The sequence below is a fragment of the Mytilus galloprovincialis genome, chromosome 14 (genome assembly GCF_965363235.1).
Source record: "Mytilus galloprovincialis chromosome 14, xbMytGall1.hap1.1, whole genome shotgun sequence".
Lineage (NCBI taxonomy): Eukaryota > Metazoa > Mollusca > Bivalvia > Mytilida > Mytilidae > Mytilus > Mytilus galloprovincialis.
This window is the reverse complement of record NC_134851.1, coordinates 19,969,218-19,991,954: the sequence shown is the minus strand read 5'-3', so window position 1 is coordinate 19,991,954 and position 22,737 is coordinate 19,969,218. Positions and strand designations below refer to the sequence as shown.

At 32.4% G+C, this 22,737-nt stretch overlaps 2 protein-coding genes across 6 annotated transcripts in view; one reads left to right on the top strand and one right to left on the bottom strand.

The window, feature by feature from the left end:
* LOC143059255 (A disintegrin and metalloproteinase with thrombospondin motifs 6-like) overlaps window positions 1-2,301 on the top strand; it is a 45,354-nt gene extending 43,053 nt beyond the window's left edge. For all 5 annotated transcript variants that reach the window (XM_076232733.1, XM_076232730.1, XM_076232732.1 and 2 more), the window contains one exon: window positions 1,349-2,301. In XM_076232733.1, coding sequence (XP_076088848.1) covers window positions 1,349-1,350 — 2 coding nt within the window. In that variant the 3' untranslated portion in view covers window positions 1,351-2,301. The remainder of the gene's footprint in view (window positions 1-1,348) is intronic.
* A 15,993-nt stretch (window positions 2,302-18,294) lies between these two features.
* Window positions 18,295-22,399, bottom strand: LOC143059387 (uncharacterized). Its single transcript, XM_076232879.1, has 4 exons — window positions 21,297-22,399; window positions 20,261-20,294; window positions 19,148-19,422; window positions 18,295-18,318 (listed from the first exon to the last, which is right to left on the bottom strand). Exons 1-4 carry the CDS (start codon window positions 22,272-22,274, stop codon window positions 18,295-18,297), a joined length of 1,311 nt encoding a protein of 436 aa, XP_076088994.1. The 5' UTR covers window positions 22,275-22,399.
* Window positions 22,400-22,737: the final 338 nt, after the last annotated feature.

The following is a 22,737-nucleotide window of genomic DNA, read 5'->3' as shown; positions in this document are numbered from 1 at the left end:
TTCGTCACCAAAATTCTTCAACAAAAGATTCATCATATACGCTCGAATTGAAAGAGTAAAGAAGGCATAATGATGTACGAAGTTAAAGATGAATGGTTATCCAAGAATACTTATCTTGCGATCGAAAGAGGAAAACTTCTTACATTTATGCACGATTACTGATTTCAGATTATGGATAAATTGAATAAAGCCAAAAATCCACATGATGTCATTTGTTTCGTGAAAATTGCAGATGTTAAGATTCCTTAATTGAACTTTTGTAAAAATTGTTCACAGTTGAGCGAAAAATTATCACTTCAACAATATTATTTAAAGTTGACAGAATGTAATTTTATTTATTGTGAATTATTGAGAAGTGATAAAGGTAGAACATTGCACTATTGACAATAGATTTGTATAGGCACATTAACTTACGTCAGTCTGAATGTACATTATTGCATTGCTTCTTATTACCTGCAAGTTTATATTCATTTCTGTAATATAAGCAAACCCAAGTAGAATTTGTTTTCGCCTATGGATTCATGACTATTGAACAGTGGTATACTTCTGCTGTCTTTATTTAAGATGAGCAAAGATAAATGAAATGCTTGACATTAAAATTCATGAATATTGAATATTACCAACATATATCTATTCAAATGATTCATAGCCAGATTGAAAACAATCTAACATTGTCCTAACGGTAAACATTGACATTGTTCAGTTATGCATATTATGTATGACTGTACTTGTCACAGGCGAGTATTCAAGTAGTACCTGTAAATCTAGTTGATGTTGATTTTGAAATATTGTAAAACGTACGGGATAACTTTCATGTTTACTAACAAACTACAGAACCTAGACCTTTTAATTGTTAATTAAATATCCAAATGTTACTTGCCTCTTGATTTGTATTAGTCATTAGCAATGCGTAAGGTATAACTAGTAACGCCAGATTACATGTTCATTATGCTGGGTATTTTTCAAAACTATATGTCATACCTATTGGCCTTTTCTTTAAACATGGAGATGTGATTTGATTGTTCAGTTCCTTTCATCCTGACGAGTTGGTCACATCAGCTTAGAATTATTATGTATAATTAAGATGCGATCTTTGTACGATATGCCTAATGAGAGTTTTTATCAAAAATTGCACAGTTAATTTATGCAAAAATTCTAGAGCATGCAGGTCATGATTATATATGCTATTTGACAATTAATAATAAGTTTGCATGCTAATAGTTAAGTACATGATTTATGACATTGCAAAATGTTCCGAATATACAATGTTCTGGTATTAACGAGTATATTAATTGTTAATGAATTCATCATTGCTTATGAATAATATCAACATTTTGTTCTGTTACAGGAGACACATTCAAGGCCATCAAAACCTCCACTTCGAAAACCTTTATCTTCAATTACTACTAATGGTGATAAAAATAGTAATTCCGCGAAGCATCTTATTTCTCTTCCTACTTTAAATAGCCATACAAATGTAAATTTGAAATCAAATCTTCAAAAGCCTGCTTCTGGCAACAAAAGTGATAGTCGTACTGTGAATGGACATATAAAAACATCGGAACCTCGACAACCGTCGAAATTTAGTGGCAAAAATGATTCAGAACAATCTTGTTTACATAACCGCAACCCTTTAAATAATCAACAGAGGAATCATAATCCGAAGAAACCAAAAAGTTCATTATCCGAGGATAGTATATTGCTATCTCCAAAACATAAACAGAGCAATATAGACAAAACTGAATTAAAGACTGACACCTCTATCAAAGACAGAATTGCTGCTCTGAGTAGTAATAGTGGAGGTTCAAGCACACCTGCCGACAGCGTTCCAAAAACTAAGGTCAATGTAAACAACGACCGACCAAAACCAAATGCAAAACCAAAGACAGTTTTTACAAAATCTCAACCTAAAGATACAAAAATAGATAATAAGTTTAATAAAACGCCATTGCGTCCTCCAGGAAGAAGTGGAGTAGAAGCCACAAAATTCAAAGGTGCCGACAAATCACCTTTACCTTTGACTCAAAAGGGTGAAACAGATTTTGTCACTAAATCAGGAAAATTTCAACCAAGACCGCAATTTGAAAAAACTGTTGGAGTTGCCAAGAGATCTGATGGCATTTCTGGAAAAGCGTCTTCAGACAGCAATGAACCTTCCCTAGTACCAAAGTATAAACCTATGGAATATGGAAAACCAAAAAGTAATACAAAAAATGTCAATGTATAATTACATGTCTTATAATTTATTTATTTATTGCCTAAAAATTTGTTATTTTACATTAAATAAACAAGAATTGTCAATTTGTGCTTAAGACTTATACATAAAGTACGAGTTGATAGTCTATGATCAACAATCATATAGAGAAAAATAAAGGCAATTGTTACATCTTATTAAGAGGTGGTTACATGTTTCAATGTTTCACTTGTTAACATTGATTAAATACGTAATGAATGGTTTATGTCATAAGCTTTTACAATATTTTAAAGATGACAAGAAAAAAATGTCTTTTAACCTTTCTCTTGACTGGCATGAGAACTCTATAACTTTCAAGATTTGACATCGAGATGCACTGCATTAAGGTATCCCTTAATTTTGTCATTCATTTTGACCCCCGTGGAAAGCGTTGCACATAACGGATGTCGCTCTCTCAGTCGGTTATAGTTACCCCTTTAGTGTGTACAGTTCCTGCAAGTCAAACTTATATCATAGTTTGTATCACAAATGGCTTTGATGAGTTTGATCAACTTATTTTGTAAACATGTATGCCCCTTGAAAACATTAATTGTATTGAAAATGCATTGTTAGTGCTCTCATGTCTACAATTCTTGCCAGATTTTAATGAAACAATTATCAAACAAGAACTGTATAAAAGCTTACTTATATTTATAATGAGCAGCAACCATTTTTACAGAAATTATGACCAGATACGCTATTTCTGTATTAATATTACTACATTTTGTAATTGGGAGACTCATATTTCATATTCATGCCCTGCTTGAATGTTTGTTCATCACAATCGAACCAGTATGTGCAGTGGTTTAAGTGAGGGATAATATGTTCCTAATTCATATATGCTACGTTAACGTTATATGAATAATGCTCAGATGAGGAAAGCTCTTCTATCATATTTGTATGTAGTATTATGAATAGATAAATAAAAAAAAAGAAATGATTTTAACCGAGCTTCTTGATGTAACCATAGCTTAAGAAGATTGTCTTTCGACCTTTTGTCAACCATCTACGGGTAGTAAGGCCTACGAAAGTGGCGTTTTTGAGTATTTAGTACTTGACAAAACATGAAATAAAGAACTATATATTAACAGAAGCCCCTATGACGCCATGATTTGCATCGTTAAAATAAATTCAAATATTTCAAATCATCTATCGTTATATTATTTCGATTTCATTTATTGACATATCGTTTTCAGTCAAGATCTACACCAAGTAACAAAATTTCAGAGAAGCTTGGTTATATATTATCTGCAAAAGACAATAACAATCCAAAACCAACCATCATCAAATATGAAAATGTTTTATGAGTTCCTACATACTTTCAATCCAGTATATATGTTATAGTTGATGTAAAACCAGTAAGATCTTGAAAGTGTACACAGTAGTAAAATTACCTTAGTAACACGGAAGATGTGATATTATGTTTCAATTTCTGAAAACCTTGTACGTTTGTGTAATTTAAGAATGGATATGGCTACCTTTCAATTTGCCCTCATCATGTTCATATTTGGACCATGTTTGGGCCTTGGCCAAGAAGATCAAACAGGCAAAACCATTGATTTTCATATCCAGATATATTGATTCCTTTTAACTATCAAACTTTTTCTAATTGAATTCCATTAGTTTGTTCAATAGAAATTGAACTAACGAAACAATAGACACAGCTTCCTCAGTCGTATATGTATACCTCGAATTAATGATATAAGTTTATATTGAATTTAAATCCTGGTATGTATGATAAGTATATTAAGTAGCAATATACTAACTTCACATTCATATAGAATATATATTTCCCAACGTATTCGGCATTCAAGAGATTGCAGCTTATACTCAGACTTTGTAAGCGTCAACCAGTGTCTGGTTAAAAAGTTCATGAACCAAGGGTGCTTAGTATGTCAAAGAACGTCTCGTCTTTTTTTTCTGAAAACAAGTTCATCAGAAGGTTCCAAGATCTTGTCGATACATATTTATTATCAGCTCTACAAATAATACACGATGGTCTATAGAAGTATGATTCTGGTTAATGACGCTGGTTATTTTTAGTACAATGTTATAATGTGTCATAGTGTTCTTTCCTTTGTCTTTATGAATAAATGTTACTTTTAATTGTTTAGTCTGTTTTTGATGATATCCATTTAACGTGACTCTGTACATCCCGTCATTGTGCTATTGTGCCATAGCAAACATTTTTATTCCTGTCCTTCATTTTTGCTATTGTACTTTGTCTATATGCTTGTTTTAGTTGTTACATATGACGTGGCTCTCTACTTATTCATCCCGTCATTGTGTTATAGTGCTATGATTCATTTTTGGTATTCTTGTTTCTCGTTTTTGCGAATGTGCTTTGTTTGTATGCCTTATTGTGTTTTTGTGTACATATTTTTTTTTTTATAGTGATTGAGATTTTAACAATGTTGACTGCTGTACACTTATTTTTGACAATTTTACCTGTTTGTGTGCGTTTGTTTTCTTGGGTAGCTATTAAACCAGCCAGATTGAATCCAACATTTTCTACTTAAAATATGCCTATACCATGTCAGGAATATGACAGTTGTTATGCATCGTTTTATGTGTTTGAGCTGTAGATGTTGCAATTTGATTATAGACTTTGTGTTTTGAGTTTGACTTCGGAGTTGGTATTTTTGTTACTATTCTTTTTTCGATCGTGTACAAACGACTCATCCTTGATGCCCAAAAGAAAAACGTGTACAGTCTAGATAAAGTACGATGTTACAGAGCAAAGGGTACCTACAATATCCGAAAGGTTCTGCATAATTCTGCTAAGATGTTTCATGAATAGAATATTTTTAGGTTTTTTCCCCAATAATAAAAAAATACTAATACTAAGCATTAATTATGAATATGACGATATCGATAATTTGCCATATCTACAGACAAGTACGGACATATATATTTATATTAGTTGGAAAGGACTTGACTCTTTTTCTCTGCAGCAAGCACAAACACTATTAATAGAAAACCTGAACAGTTAAAGAAGCGATCTAATAAATCTAAATAGATATAAGAAAAAAGTAAAAAATAAATAATTATACTGAATAAAGTCGGTAAAATAAATATCCAAAAAAGTCTAAAATAAGATTGCTATAAAAAATTATCAAATATAAGTTAAAAATTTGAAAACGTATTCAAAAGATGAAAAAGGAATATTACCATGTAAAAAAATAATTACTGAAATGAAAAATATGTGTGCTACTAAAACATACAATGTACATATTATAAATGAAACATATCTCCAGTTAAAAGAAAGGTTCGATAAATCAAAAGCAGGTTAACGTCTAAGGCACAATGTATCACAGAAACGAATTTAAGGGATTAAAAATGCTTGTCGAAAAAAGTGAGTTTTTAAGTTCTTTTTGAATACAGGCACCGACTTTGCATTTTGAAGTTTTTTTGGTAATGCATTCCAAAGGATGGCCGCTGCTTGATCAAATCTTCTATTGCCGTAGGTTTTGGTTCGCACAATAGGAGTTACGAGTGTTAAGTTGTTTTCAGACCTTAATGATCTTGATGGCCTGTATAAATTTACAAGTTCACTAAGATATAATGGCGCTTCATGTTTCACGGACTTGAATACATATAATAATATTTTGTATTGCACCCTGTATTGCACAGGCAGCCAGTGAAGAGACTCAAGTGTCGAGGTAATTCGTATTTCTTTTTTCTTGTAACCACTCGCGCAGCAGTGTTCTGAACCCTTTGTAGTCTCTGAATCATGAAAGCTGGTAGTCCATTGAGTAAAGCGTTGCCATAATCCAATCTAGAAATGATTAACGAATTGACCAGAGTTTTACAAGCATCCTTGTTGATGTACGGACGTATGCGGCCTATATTTCGTATTTGATAAAAACATGATCTTGAAAAGGAACTGACTTGTTGATGCATTGACAGAGTCTTAACAAAATAAACGCCCAGATTTTTAATACACTCAGAACTTGTAATGATGTTTCCTTTAAAGGTGAGATTGCAATCCTTCAAATCTTTCACTCGGTTTTTCGGAGCAAATAGCATCAGTTCCGTTTTGTCCTCGTTCAGTGTAAGCATGTTTACACACATCCAGGAACTTATATCGGCCAAACAGTCCTCAATTCGATTCGATGTGTTTTTCCAGTTATCAAGACGTTCGAAAACTAAATAGATCTGCATATCATCAGCGTAGCATTGATAAGACATGTTGTGACGTCTACAGATTTTGCCGATCGGCTTCGAAAATATAGTATATAGCTTTGGGCCAAGCCCGGAGCCCTGCGACACACCGCAATTAAGACGAGATTTGTTGGAGATGGCCGAGCCTACTGCTATACGCTGTGTACTATCTCGGAGGTAAGAGAGTAACCATTTCTGAGCAGAACCTGAGATTCCAAAAGAATATTCTAATCTAGCTTCGATAATGTTATGGTCCATCACATCAAACGCCGCAGAAAGGTCGAGCATCAATAAAACGGCACAACAGTTTGTGTCTAGTGCACTTGCAATGTCATGGTGAACTCGAAGTAACGTTGTTTCGGTTGAGTGTCCCGCACGATAGGCAGATTGTGCAGGGTCATGAAGAGTGTTTGACAATAGGTGCTCTTCTAGACGACTTTCAATAACTTTTTCGAGAACTTTAGAATCGAAAAGAAGGTTCGAAACCGGGCGATAGTTTTTCAGTGTGTCTTTATCTAAACCGGGTTTCTTCAACAGAGGTCGCACAATAGCCTCTTCATACGATACTGGTACAGTAGAATTTGATAATGACTTGTTTATGATCATCGTAATATTGCTAGCAATGCTGTTTACACAAGTTTTCAAAAGCGTAGTCGGGATTGGGTCGAGTTAACAAGATTTACTTGACGCTTTTATAATTATTTTCGACACTTCATCAATTGACGCAGGGTGGAAGTCGGTCAGAGTGTTGCCTTCAAAACGTATATCTGCTCGTAGAGGGTCAATATCGTCGATAGAATTATTCGCCGAAAGTGAACTTGTCCTGATGTTTTCGATTTTCTCTAGAAAAAAATGTCCGAAACAATTTGACAGTTCAAACTCGCTTTGATGTGATGGAAGGATGACGTCATTTCTATCCCCCAAAAGTCGATGGTTAATTTGAAAAGTTTTTTGTGATCATTTCCAATATCCGAAATTTTGTTTGAATAGTAATCAGTTTTACTTTGTGTCAGTATTATATTTGATGTGACACACAATTCTTTGTATATCAACTTGTGAACCTCGAGCTTTGTTTTCCGCATAGTTCTCTCAGCTTTCCGACGCTCGACCTTTGCTTTGCAGATTTTGTCGCCATACCATTCCGTGTTCGGTCGCATCGTTATGATTTTTGTTTGAACCGGTGCATGTTTGTCTAAAACTGCCTTGAGATCGGAATTATGCGATTTAACCAAATTCTCAAAGTCAGGATCATTGTTGTGAATGAAACAATTCGTGTCGATGTCGGCCTTAAAAGTTTCAACGTCGATATTGTTTATCTTTCGGATTGTCAATGATTTTTTTTCAGTCTTGCTGGTTTGCTAAGATTGATTCGGCTATGAACAGCAAAATGATCTAAGGACGCATTGCTTTTATCATTGTATATTTGTGTGTCTTCGATTGACGGTTCACCCAACAAGATTGAACTGTTTTCTCTACTTATGATAACATCGAGCGTGTGTCCACGGATATGTGTGGGTCCATCAACTTGTTGTACTAGTCCACGATCGCTAAGTGACTCAGTGAACCTTCGCCCTCCGCAATCGCTAACGTCATCAAGATGGAAATTAAGATCACCTACGATGATGATTTCACCTGAAAATTCCGTAGTATAGTCTAGGAATTCTAACCATTCTTCGAAAAAAGTGGTTGTTTTCAGTTTATTGTTTCGGGATGGCGGGGGACGATACAAAACAAATAGTCGGAACAGGTTGGAATTAATGCTACATTCGAGAAGTTCAAATTGCGTGAGCTGTTTTTTGCGCTTGATTGGTTTGATTTCTAAATTCGACTTGTGAATGATCGCTACTCCACCTCCTTTTCGTTCGGTTCTAGATATATGATGTATGCCATACCTGTTTGGTACAAGTTCTGAAATGACGCACTTCTCAGCGATAGAACCAAGCCATGTTTCCGTAAGTGCTAGAATGTCGATATTATTTGATATAAGGTAATCATTGATTGAAAGAGCTTTATTTTTCACAGATCTAGCATTGAGTAATGGTAATAAAAGTTGGTTAGCACCGTTCCAGTTATGTGATTTCTCAGGATATACTTAATTCGATACGTCGACACTACTCGAATATAAAGTTTTGTCGGATCGCTGGCGAACTACTGTTGGAATATTCGACGGAGCTTCGGCTGTCAAAGGAATTAAATTGTCATGATTTATTCCTGTTGAGTGATCATTTGAATTAATCACATGCAAAATCAAAAAACAAAACACTTCATAAACCAATGGACAAGAACTGTCATATTCCTGACTTGGTACAGGTATTTTTAATTGTAGAAAATGGCGGATTAAACCTGATTTTATAGCGCGAACCTTTTCACTTTGATGACAGTCTCATCAAATTCTGTTATATTCACAATGATGCGTGAACTAAACAGACAAAATAAATAAACAAAAGTGAACCTATACTGAAAGAATAAATTTGATCTTTGACACAATGTTAATACAAAATCAATAATAAAAAGGGTGTAATATCAACCATAACCTTGGACAACATACAACTAAATTTAATATAATATACACAGTTAAATGAAACAAATTTTGTTGTAAGGTGAACAGTAATGGAAAACGTTTTTTTTTTTTTTTGTTTAAAAAATAAATAATTTTGTTGTCTATAGTACGAGAATAGATGTCAAAATGTATACCAAACCCTTATCAAATGTTGTGTATATTAAAGTTGGAGAAACGAACGAGATTTCACATATAAGAACAAAAAAATCTTCATAAACTGCATCAACTGGTCAAATTAATACGAAAGCATTTAACACTTGGAATCATGTGCATGACGTTAATTGTTTGTAAAACATGTTCAGTTTTTTCAGGTCGGAGAAACCAACCGTGTCAATTTATTAAAAACACGGTAACGGATTCCATCCCTCAAAAGTCTTCGGTGCTTATTAACCAAAAGATTCGAAATCAATTCTTCAAAAACCGCATACATTATGAAGATATCTAGGTTTTATCGGAGTATAATATTACAAACAAGAATGTGTCCAAAGTACACGGATGCCCCACTCGCATTATCATTTTCCATGTTCAATGGACCGTGAAATTGGGTTTAAAATCTAATTTGGCCTTAAAAATAAAAAGATCAACCAAAAGGGAACATGTGTACTAAGTTTAAGGTTGATTGGACTTTAACTTCATCGAAAACTACCTTGACCAAACACTTTAACCTGAAACTCACACTTTTAATTTCTATGTTCAATGGACCATGCAAATGGGGTCAAAAGGTTAATTTGGTTTTAAATAAGAAAGATCATATCATAAGGAACATGTGTACTAAGTTTCAAGTTGATTAAACTTCAGCTTCATCAAAAACTACTTTGACACAAAACTTTAACCTGAAGTGGGACGAACGGACGGACGAACAGACGAACAGACGAAAGGACGCACAGACCAGAAAAACATATTGAGACATAAAAATGCACATAGAAAACGATGATCTAAACCTCGTAAAAACTGATTGGTTGCACATTTTGTGGCTTGCTTTAAATGGGTATGCAACTTTTGTCACTGGACATTAAGAAATCAACAATAGTTAATTATAGAACGAAATTCATAACAGTGTGGTCGACAGTAAAACGTTTATTAGTAATTGTACTGAAAAGTTTACCTTTAACTTGTTTGTCGTGGGCGATGATTTTATGCTCACTCAGTCTATCGGAGGCCTTCAAGTGGAGATTCAAATAATCATTTGTTACACATTTTGATACATAAAATGAAACTTTCTTTTCACAAATCATTTAAGGAATTTATTTTAAATAATTGTTATACCATCACTTACAACAGTTTCACTTTTAAGAATATTAATGTCCAGAGCTGATATCAATAAATAATAATAAAAAAAAAAGTTTATTCATGGTAAAAAAAAACTTTTAACTTAATGGGGACCCGCGTTATTTCAGAAAATATCTTATTGATTAAGAGAACAAAAACTTCTACGTTGTGATCATTTAAGAGTGGCCTTCTATTTATTCAATGTTAACCATGTGGGCTTTGGTTTTTTTTATATACCATAAATCGATTCGTTCATTCAGATATTTGTCAGTTTGCCTTGGCTCTTCAAGTCCAACACACAACTCACGAAATTGGTATTTTTCTTACAAAAATTACATCCATGTGATGTATTCTTTTCATAGAGAATGAATGTTGCACCTTATTTTATTAGTTATCGTTTTTTTTTTGTGTGTATCATTGACGTATAAGACAACCTGAATCTTCTTTTATTTTTTTATTCAAATTTAAAATATACGAGATGGCAATTATGACAGTCACACAAAATAACTAAATTAAACTTACAGCAGAAGAAAGATAATGAACATCGCTTTTATAGTCTTCTAAATATCGAAGACACGTGGTCTTTTTAAAAATGATGTAAATTTAGAAAGGAAACAACAAACAAAATAGTTCGATATTTATATTGGAAAAAGTAACGGTGTGTAAATCATAACAATTATTTTATTTCAATGAAAATCAAACTGTTGAATTTTTCCGCTGCGAGCAAATTTTTAATTTTGGTCGCCTTTTTAAAATCAATAAATCTTGTATTCTTGTTGGAAGCTGCACTGTGTAGTTTATACTCGTTTTTTTAATGCCACACAAATCCAACACAGACAAAAAAAAATGGTAGGTTCAAAAAATAATTGATGCAAACTATACTTTATTGTAGTTTTAACATGGGTAGGCATTATATTCGTGATTATTTTTGCCCGAGCGATATCGAAAAACTATTATAAAAAGTGTCCTAGTTCAGTAAAAATGTACGTCATACTTATTTCCTAAACAAATAAATAAACAAACATTAATTAACATACAACACTACCAAAGGCCAGAGACTCCTTACTTGTATGATTTTGTAATTAAATGCATCTTTTTAAAATAGTCGAAAACAAAATTGTCTGTCCAATGGAAAAGTCGAAGCCCAAAAAAGATGAACAGTGCATTATAGAAACATAGAAGCTGGTTGCAAAAGTTGACGACAAGATCTATTTTATAACTTGAGTATGGCCTAATACTATTAACCTGAAATAAATATATTTATAGCAATTCCCTTGATACGAAAGATCTACATGTTGCCTTGGGTTTTTTTTTTTTTTTTTTTTTTTTTTTTTTTTTTTTTTTTTTGCTCTTTGGTTGGGTTTTTGTCTCAATGACAATTCAATTTTCATTCTTATCATAGATATAACTGCATGTTAAAATAAGAATATGTAGTGTGATAGACAATCAGACACATTCTTTCCAGGGACCAACAGGCGTTATCAAGCTATAGGTCCCCGTGTGGCCTTCGACCATTAGCAAAATACACACTTTATAGAATGAAAGCTCCAAGAGGTCTTGGCATGAAAAAAAACAACATAAAAGATGAGCGAGAAAAAAATAGGGATACCGCATGGAAATTGGAAAATGGTCCGCAACATTAATTTAGTCAACTCACTTAGTTGAAATTAAAGACCTGGCGAATTTTAGCCTTTTGCAATGGATGTGATGTATGTTTAAAAAAAATCATGGTTTGTTTGGACATTTTTATAAATCAAGTCTTGGTTTTAAATTATTTGCAAGTAAGTTTTAAGTCATGAACAAATAATCACTCAGAGAAAGACGTCAAAACCATCAACAAAAGAAAAAAATTAATAGACGACCGACAACGCACAGAATATCATGTATGTGTTCCGGACCATATGAGTATTTGGACCATACGCACATATCATGACCATAAGGGTATACTAATATGGTCCAACCGTACGCGAATGACGGGTATGGTCATGCGCGTATGGTCCAAATACTCATAAGGTCCGGAACATATTTTATTTGCGATCACAAATGCACGAAGACGTCCATTTCTATGTAAATTGGGTCGATTTTTTTATATAGATAAGATGAATGCGTTTCTGTTGCCAAGTATAGTAGCAGTATAGCAGAACGGTTTAAGTTTTCTATATACACCAAATGATACATTTTGCCAATACAATAACGTAAATGCATGCAAATTTCACAAGGTTTAATCCAAATAGATTTCTTACTATCCAATAACTTTCAAGTACGAAAAAGACAGGGCAGAAGTATATTTTGTCTTTATGTTTCGTATTTGCACAACTTATGCATTTGTTCTAAAATAAAATTAGACCAGATGAAAGTTAAAAGATTACGTAACTCGACAATCGCAATTGTTAAATCGCTTTGACATCCGAAAAAGATAATCAACCAATACATGCATTGCAACTTTTAAATCCAGTATTAGTCATTCTTTTTTCTGAAAGAACATGGCTTTGCGATATCTTATTATGAAAATTGATTGTCGAAACATAACAAAAACACAAGTAAAGGACGTTTAATTAATCAATATAAATCAAAACACAAATTCCTGATTAGTATTTCGAATTATTTTATATAGGCGTTGAGAACCTTTGGTGACCCCACGGTTTAAATGTTTATATTAAGGACGTCGGGAGCAATGGGCGTTATAGACGAACGTTCACCTAATCTGTCCCAGTCAATGAGATATTAAAGTGCGCCAATCAATGTCCACAGCCACACTGTTATGAATTCTATTCTATGTTGCACAGTAAGCTTGTCATTAAACTTAATATAAACTTCCGGTTTTGACAAACTAATGCTAAAAATTACTAATGCTTTTTGGTATATAAATCATGATAAGTTATTGAACACGAAAAATAAAAAACTCTATCATTTTTCTTTATTTCTTTTTATTGATTTTTTTTGGTGTTCGAACTACAGTGCATACATACATTTTTACAATACATAAGTGAATGACATGAAATTTTCTACTGTTATTATGCGAGTTTTACAAGTTAACGAAGTGAATACACAGTACATGATACATCTTAAGAACTTTGAGAGTTCATTAAATATAAAATCATCTTCAAAATCCATTAAAAAAATTCCATACCCCCCCCCCCCCCTTTTCACCCTCCGATCTTTAGAAAGATATGGAAATTCTTAATTTTCATGGTTTTATAATGAAGCGTTCATCAATTTTTAGCAAAGGTCCAAACAAAAAAAGTACGTCAAATTGACATTTGACCATGACTTCGATTTCAATGTCATTGTTTAAGTTATCTCGAGTCGGAAGATCCCATTCATTACATTAATTGGTTATGGAGCCAAACTGATTCCAAATACATCAGTGGATAAAAAAAATTATCATATACTTAGACTAAACAACATTTGATTTTACTGTATGATAATACCATTAAATTAAAGTAAATTCCATATTTTTCGAATTGGTGCTTAGCGGGCTGATATGAAAAGTTTATCACATGCTTCGATTGTTATGACATGCCTTTCCGTAACGTTATCACATGGCATTCCGGTGATACTTGGAAAATCCCACACCAATGCTACGTTTTCAGTGAAAAACCTTACAAAGTAGTGTACAAAACAATTATTTGGACACTGGAAAGCATATATCAGGGAACTAGTATATATATTTGTTTAGGAACCAGCTGAAGGACGCCTCCGGGTGCGAAAATTTCTCGCTGCATTTAAGACCTGTTGGTGACCTTCTGCTGTTGTTTGCTTTATGGTCGGGTTGTTGTTTCTTTGACACATTCCCCATTTCCATTCTCAATTTTATTTGTAAAATAATAATGAAAAAAAGCAAAAACAAAACCTAACAAATTATTAAATAAATGCATTGTTTAAAGTTTCAAACATAAATTAGACAGTTACTTTAAAAAAAAAGATGACTTTTCCAAATAGTCTTCATTATGTATATTGTTGATTTTTTTTGTCGATACACCATATTAAAATTTCCTCAGCAGAGAAGAAAAGCGTTTCTTCTCTGCTGAGGAAATTGATAGAAACATTTCATATCGAATATACTAAATTTGGGGTCTGACGTCCGTGAACTTTTTACTCTTTGAACTTCTATTTGAGAACCAAGTATATGTAAAAGGATCAATATACGAATCAGTTATTTTTTTCTCCATTGTTGAAGCATATGATAAAAAGATTATAATATGTCATTTTTATTTCGCATGTATTATCAGCCCTCGGTCAATATCAGCCCTCGAGCCATGCGGCTCTTGGCCTGATATTGAACCTTTGGCTGATAATACATGCGATATAAAAAAATTGCCATGTAATAATCTGATAGTATAGTGAATTAGTTATATATCATTTATTCATCTAAATTTGATATAAAACAAACTAGAAATTCGGAGTTTAGTATGACGTCCATTATCACTGTACTATTATGCATATTTTAGGGGCCAGCTGAAGGACACCTACGGGTGCGGGAATTCTCGCTACATTGAAGACCCATTGGTTGCCTTCGGCTGTTGTTTGCTCTATGGTCGGGTGGTTGTCGCTTTGACATATTCACCATTTCCTTTCTCAATTTTAGATATGTCAAAACGACACGAATGGCCAGGTCTCAAAACGTTAAAAAAAATCTGCAATTTTAATAACACATGTGGACACTAGCATGATGGTAGTCTCACATAATAAAAATTCAGCTCAATATCTGAAAGCGTTTACAAGAAAATCCGTATAACTGTGATTTTCAACAATTTATCAAAGTCCAAAGCCCGTAATTTCGGAAAAAATCGTGATGCCGAACGAAACTTAAATTTGATCTGTAACTCATCATGGTTAACTCACATACCAAAATCAGCTTTATGTCTGTAAGCGTTTAGAAAAACAAATCCGTATAACTGTGATTTTCATCAATTTATCAAAGTCCAAAGCCGGTAATTTCGCAGAAATTAGCGGAGCGGAACAAGACTTAAACTTGATCTGTAACTCATCATGGTTAACTCCCATACCGAAAATCAGCCCAAATATGAAGCCATTACGAAAAAAAAGGGTGTATAATGGTTTGTTGCGGAATGACGGAATGACAGAATAACGGAATGACGGAATGACGGAAAAGCGTAAAATAATATTGCAACAACAACTTGCGGGGCCATAAAAAAATTAAATATAGATGTGACTGGGAAGCAATTATTACCTTTCTATGATTTCTATCTCTTTTAAAACATCTTCATTGTCACTAATATACTCATGATACTATCGGTTACATTTTTAACAATAATTATCAATTGTTAATTTATTTTTTTATTTTTTTATACATTTTTTGCTTGCTCTATTCTAATAAAAAATGTCTAATATGTCCAACTAAAATGTATTTATAATAAATAGACTGTGTATCTTTAATGTAATATATTTTCCTGTTTAATGCTTTAATTGATTAATTAGTCAGTTTATAGTGATTCTCTAAAATCTCTAAACGGTTATTCATTTTGTGTACTTATTGAACGAGCATTGTAAACTAATAACCGACTTTCACTTTTAAGGTAGCACAATGCAAAGATTTTATACCTCCAATTGTCCAGTTTTCAAATGCTGTAACTTTCTTTTTTAATGCTTGTACAGTTATAAAAGTGGTATTTATGGATAGCTAACAGATTACTCTTTAAAATTAATGCAATGTTAGTATTATACAACAATTATGTTATCAATTATAATGTTAACTGTGTCTAGAAAATATTACAAGAAATTTCCACTTTCAATTGAAATCAGCTTCTTCGTTGATATCCCTTCGAGAGGTTTGATTTTATGTTATGTTGTTCCTATAGCCATTATCTACAAAAGGGTGTGTCATATTTCGAATAGAATGTATAGATAAAATTTTACACCTAATCAAACATTATCTACTTTTATGTGGTAAGGATGTTTACACTAACTAGAGATTTATCAGAGAATGGAACACGATAGGGATAATTTGAGACACCCTTTTGTAGCTCCTGTTGTGTTGATTAAGATTTCGTTGAAATTTCCTGTATAGTTATAGAGATAAAATTCATTCAAGTGAGCTGACCAAGATTTTGCCATTAATTGCATAATAAATAATTACATAATGATTGTACAACAAAAATATTGCATTCATTAAAAAGATTAATCTTTTATCTTTCTATACGTACCTCTTTTATTAATTTATTTGCAATCTGAAGAAAGTAACAGCATTTTAACGGTTGGTGATTGGAAGTAAAAAAAAAACGTTGTATTGTGCTTTCTTAAACAATTATTTAAAATGTAAAGTACTGAAAAATACTCATTGAAAACCTTCATGATAATAAGTTGCAGAGATTATACACATCTCTGATATGTACATTCCTTCTAAACATTTTAAAACATAAAATAAAAAAAAAACTGTATTATTCTATCTTCTGATAAACAAATTTCTTTTGTAAGAATGTTTTAAAATGAAAATAAAACAAATAGGCATGTTAGTATTCTTTTTTTTTTTTTGCTTCAAAATTGTTTTCATCTCAATAAGTTCATATGAATTTGCATTGCTTATTTTCAATCAACCTTATTTTAACAAAACAAGTGATATACACTTTTAATATCTATATTGTGTTTGCATTGCTTTTTCTTGGAACATCACTATGTATAAAACAAAAACATCCAAGTAAAACACAGAAGTCAAAGCAAATCAGCCAAAACGTTTTCAAGGATTCTGATATTTTTACCAATGTTGTTGAAAGCCTTGCCAATGTCTCTCAGGGATGGTCGGATGTTATGTAAGGAGCAAATATTAGACTTCCATTCTTGAAGAATTTGACGATTAAGTTTCACTAAATCTCTCTCTATTTGTTTGTATTTGATCTCTTCCCAGGTTCTGAATTCTAAACCAAGCTCAACAAGAAATGCAAGCGAGTTGTTCCCCACTAACGGAGCGACTCTGTCTAGATGTTCCTCTGTAGGAACCAAATCCCATTTTTCTGGTTCTTGGTCTATCAAATGCAAATTAAAATATAGTTACAAATGTGCTCCCAATAAGACGACATTGAATTATAAAATAATGTTGACTGCTGTACTCTTTTTTGAAATTTATACCTTGTATGCACCTGTCGTACAAGTGATTGGTTTAGTTAGCTATAAAACAACGTTTAATCAACCATTTTCTTATCAATTCCTGTACCAAATCTGAAATCGTTTCATGTGTTTGAACTTTTGATTTTGCTATTTGAAAAGGGAGTTCCATTTTGATTTTATTCTTGGGGTATAGGTTGCACTTTGTTAATACAGCTGTTTCTTAAACCACGCCTCTTTTGGGGAGATCTTGAATATGCATAGAAAATTAATTTTGTTTACATACAGGTTCCCAGTTGTGCTCTCTGTTCCATCTCATAGAGACATAATTTGAGAATGTTACCAGTAAATATACATGTGCATATTGCCTACATTGAAATCTGTGGTAACCCTTCATTCGAGGTAGGGGTAGTTAAGAAAATAAGTGTTAGTTGGAACTCTGAAAAGTTCAAGTCATATAAACATTGAAAATATGCCGCACAGCCCTATATTTTGACCTTTGAAAAAAATGTAGTGCAAATGAACTTTCAATTCTAGGATAAGATTTCTTTCAAAATTTCATAGTAAAAGTGGTACATTTTTAGCCGTAAAGGGAGTTCCTATGGGAATTACATTGTCAATATTTACAGAAATGCAACCTATATAGGGCGAAAAAAACTAAACATTCAGAATTTAACCAAATTTGCTTTATTTCACAGATCTTAAAGAAATTAACTCAAATATCAAGTTTTATAAATATTTCATGAAGATTGATAGAATCCTGGGCCTTAGATATGATGACTCAGCATAAATTCACAGTTTACAGTATGCATAGTTTACTTAAAGTCCTGAATACCAAATTAATTTATTATATTTGCATATATGTAAGTAAAATTGTTAAGAAGTGCTTATATTTACTCTTCGCAGTCATTGAAACTCATCGATCCTTCCTGGATATTTTTTATAGGGTGTTTGCGTCCTGTCGATAACCCAAAAGTATGCCATAACACCTAAATCTGCTTTTTTGTCACCATGACATAACAAATCCAAGCTAGATTTACAAAAATATCTCAAAAAAGCTTATAATTGTTCGTTCTATCCTGAATATGTACTGAATATTCAAAATTGCTAGAACAGCAGAATAATTTAAAAAATTTGAGGCCCCAGGGGCAAAAAACATTAAAAACAAATGCCTACCCCAAATAATTTAACTTGTAAATGCTATTAAAACAATAACTATGCATGAAAGTCATGCAAAAATCAGATGTTAACAGTCATCTCTATAACAGTTAGAGTGAATTTATATCTCAGACGTGTCTGCATACATACAACTATTGCAAATATGGCTTTGTTTGAACACTTCTAGTATATTTATCAGCCAAATTGTGTCAGATATATGGTTACAGATGATACTGTTGTGACAATAATTCTAAATTATTTACAGAAACGCAACCTTTTGTATTTTTGTTATTTTATTATATTGTCTATGTAAATAGTATTCACTTATATTTCATTGTCTCAAATTTAATTGTATCTGAACAAGCATAAAATTGAATGTTGTTATTAAAAAAATAAAAGAACAATTTTACTTTGTATATCCAATCTATTATTCAAATTGTTAAACTTACATAAGTCTAGAAGATTGCCTCTAACAACCTAAATGAAATGAAAAAAAAAATCAACATTTCAGACAGTTAAACAAACAGTCTGTTATTTTATTGGATTACTAGTTATCATTAATTTGTTTTCCTTTGCAACTTCATGTTTAAACGATTTCAATAGCAAACTTTCATTTGAATCAATTTTCTGTGCAAATATTCGATAGTTACAAATAAGGTCTTAGTTGGAAGAATAAATGAACAACTGTAAGTTTAACTCACCTTGCAAAGACAGTGAATGGTCCGTATTTTACCAAATTCAACTGCTTTTCTGATGTCATTAAATGATAAATGGCTACCATCGAAGGGTCTCCGGAGTGCTTCAAATTTCAATCTTTCTGGTTCTTCTCCAAATGTTACATACAGATCATCCCATGTTTGATAATCCATCCCCAGATGCATTCCTAACTCTTTGATTTCATTTATGCTGTACTGCATTGACAATCGACGGAAGTGAATATCTAGAGGAATCTGTTTTAAGAACTCAGTATCAGTCACTGAAATGGTCATAATTTCAAAGATTATAACTAATTAGATAGATACAAAAGACATACATCTAAAAAGTGGATATAGACGATTACTTATACATAAACACAACAGAATAACAAAATAAGTACAGATCTAGATGATACAGCAGTTACTAACGGCTAGTTCAAAGTAAATAACATTTAATGACAAAAAATGTAACATAGATTTAAATATCAATCATATTCAACATCCAAGTGATCAAGTGTCAAGACGTCACAAACAATGAAAACAAAACATACAGATACCAACCATGCCAACGGTGTGTATGTATAGAGCCATGAATATGCATAATGTATATAACAATGATCTATAGTTTGATTTCAATTTACTTTTAACAAAATAGAGCCATGAATATAGAGCCATGAATATGCATAATGTATATAACAATGATCTATAGTTTGATTTCAATTTACTTTTAACAAAATCAATATTGATAATATCAAAAACAAGTTTCAAAGGTTTATAGTGTTGAATTAGTTACCTTTCAGAATAAGTTTATTTAAGGTATGACCTATACCATATCTAATTTTAATTAGTTGTCACTCGAATTGGTTTAGTTAAGTCTTAAAGATTATATATAAAAAGAAGGCTTCCTTTTAAAAAGATCTTTTAAATAAATGTTTTGGTCCTTGTTGAAGATCGCATTGAGAACCACCGTTCTACACCTCAACGTCTGTGGGTCTCTTACATATAGTTGGTTCATTTGCAATTGTTCTTCATTTTCTCTTTCTATACGGAATGAGCACGAAATACATAGTTATTATCTTTGGAAGTAATCAAGCGTAAGTCATACGAAATATACATCACCTGGGCATGATTTTCCACATTGAATGTCGTCGTCCTAAAATAGAGATTTCAAATAAGTCAATGAGGAAATAAAAAGTAGAAATAAAGTAAAGGGTAATAAGATAAAATGACACATAACTCTTTGCTAAAACGTTAAACGAAATCTCTCTTTGCAAAGTAAAATCACAAACAATACTGAACTCCAAGGAAAATTCAAGTATTTAACAAAAGACACAAAAAGCATCTATCAGATTTAAAAACACATACATTGCTACGCGTGTTCGACGTCATAAAATGTAAACGTCACATATGAAGAAATGTAAAATAATTTTGTTGTCATTGTATTTTCCAAAACATTATAATATCACATAAGGAATGGTGGTTAACAGGGTCAAAAGTATGTTAGAACTAATTTCAGAAACAGACCGAGATTCAAAATTATCCAGAAGTTATTTAGAATTTTCAAGAATCCACATATATTTAAAAAACGCGAGTAACATAATTTAGTCGTTCACAGTGTTTTCAACTTTCTTATAGAACAATAACATAATGACATATAAGAGAGCAATAACCAATTGGCGGGAATAAACTGTATATCTGTTTTTCATATCTTCTATTTCTAATATTTTGAGTACCATCTAATGCCTATATATAGTTTATGATATTGTATAAAATATCACGACAACCGAATATCACCAAGCTTCTGTATCTATCCTACAATTATACTATATAACACGTGTACCTGAGATTAAATATAGTCTGTTTGTTTTTTAAATATTGCGATATGTGACAACGTGATCGCTAGCTATACATAAAACTGTATCATGTATGCATTTCATATTTAATGAAATCAAAGTAAGGTGTTTAAGAATGAATCTATTAAAATAATAAACCGTCATTCTTTTCTTTTTATGTTGCAAGATTTGAATAATGATATTGATGGTGGCAGGAATCAGCGCAAATATCATCGTATCTCAACATTAACTTCTTTTATACTTTGAATCGGTGGACATTTTATATTCGATCCCATGAAAACATTAACTTTGCAAGTTCTTACCTTTTGTATGTCCCACGACGACATCAAATCTTTGGTATGCTCAATTCCATGTTTTGGACATATCCATGAATCATCTTGGTCTTCAATTGTTGACATTGGCAGGAAACAAGGATCATCAAATGAACTGCAACACAAACTCAGATTAAAAGAGCTTTTGCTGGCAATAACATCTGTACTGCTGGTCTTGACGTAAAGCTGACTAATTTTTTCGAGTGCAACAGCTAAACATTCACGAATGCTAGTTGCAAGATCTCTCATAATAAGCGTGCGATTCCGTAAGTGAACAAGACGGACAACAATGACTTCATCATCACAGTTTACACACATATCTAGAGATTGGTCAATATTGAAAATAGCTGACCTATGAAACAGCATGTCTTCGTCATTCTGTCCGGTTTTTTTCACTGCAAAAATACTCAAGCAGTAACTGATGAATCGAAAGGATAAAGCTGGTGGTATCATTAAGGAAGAGTGGCTAAAAGCTATGGCGATATTTCTCTTAGTGAATGTCGGCGACATAAGATAACCTGTTGTGTCATTGGTTCTAACCATGCTAGCAACGTAGTAGAATTCAGCTGGTATACGTGTTTGTGACTTATCATATCGTTTGGGTTCAACTAGTATATCAAGATGTGTCATGACTCCCAATAGATATTCCCTATGGTCTTTAAACTTATTGTACCTTTTTTTCTTCCAGATTTTGTCTATGGAATTCTTCTCTATTATGCCTTTCTTGTTCATCAAATTCCAAGATTCCAGTCTCTTTGTGTCACCTTCACAAAATCTCCTATCAGTAACAATTGATTTAAAGGCATCAATCAGGTGTGTCGGTGAAAGAATGATGTGTTGATCCAAATTTTCCTCATCAAAGTATAAGATGCGTCCAACAGAGTGCTGAAATTTGAGAAATACTTTCAACTCCTCTTCAGTTAATGGTCGAACAGGTTGAAGGGAGTTAATCTTTCTCATTTGCTCCATTGTTATTAAAGGAATGTTACGACTAAGAAGTGAATCAAATTCCCATTCAAGAGGAATAAAGCATTTCGGAAGATTCTGACCCCATGTCGGTTGCTTTATCGCTTGCTCAGTTATGACCTTTTTGATTTTTGCCATTTCCGGATCACGTTTGTTCCTTGCATTGACAAAAAGATGGTCTTCAATTACAAGATGCGACAGCAGTGGACTTCCAGAAAACATATTCTCTATATCATGAAATAGTTGTAGACGTCTTGGTTCAACTTCCACCTGTAAACAAATATATATTCGTGAGTTTTGTAAATTTGAATTTTATCAATGAAATCACATGTGATTGTTCAAGATTAAGAATACAGAATACAAAAGGAGGATAGCTAAATAATAATTAAATCATCTCTACCTCCGTTTTATAGTAACATCTCTTTAAATGTAATATGTAGCTTATAGTACTGAAAATAATTCTACC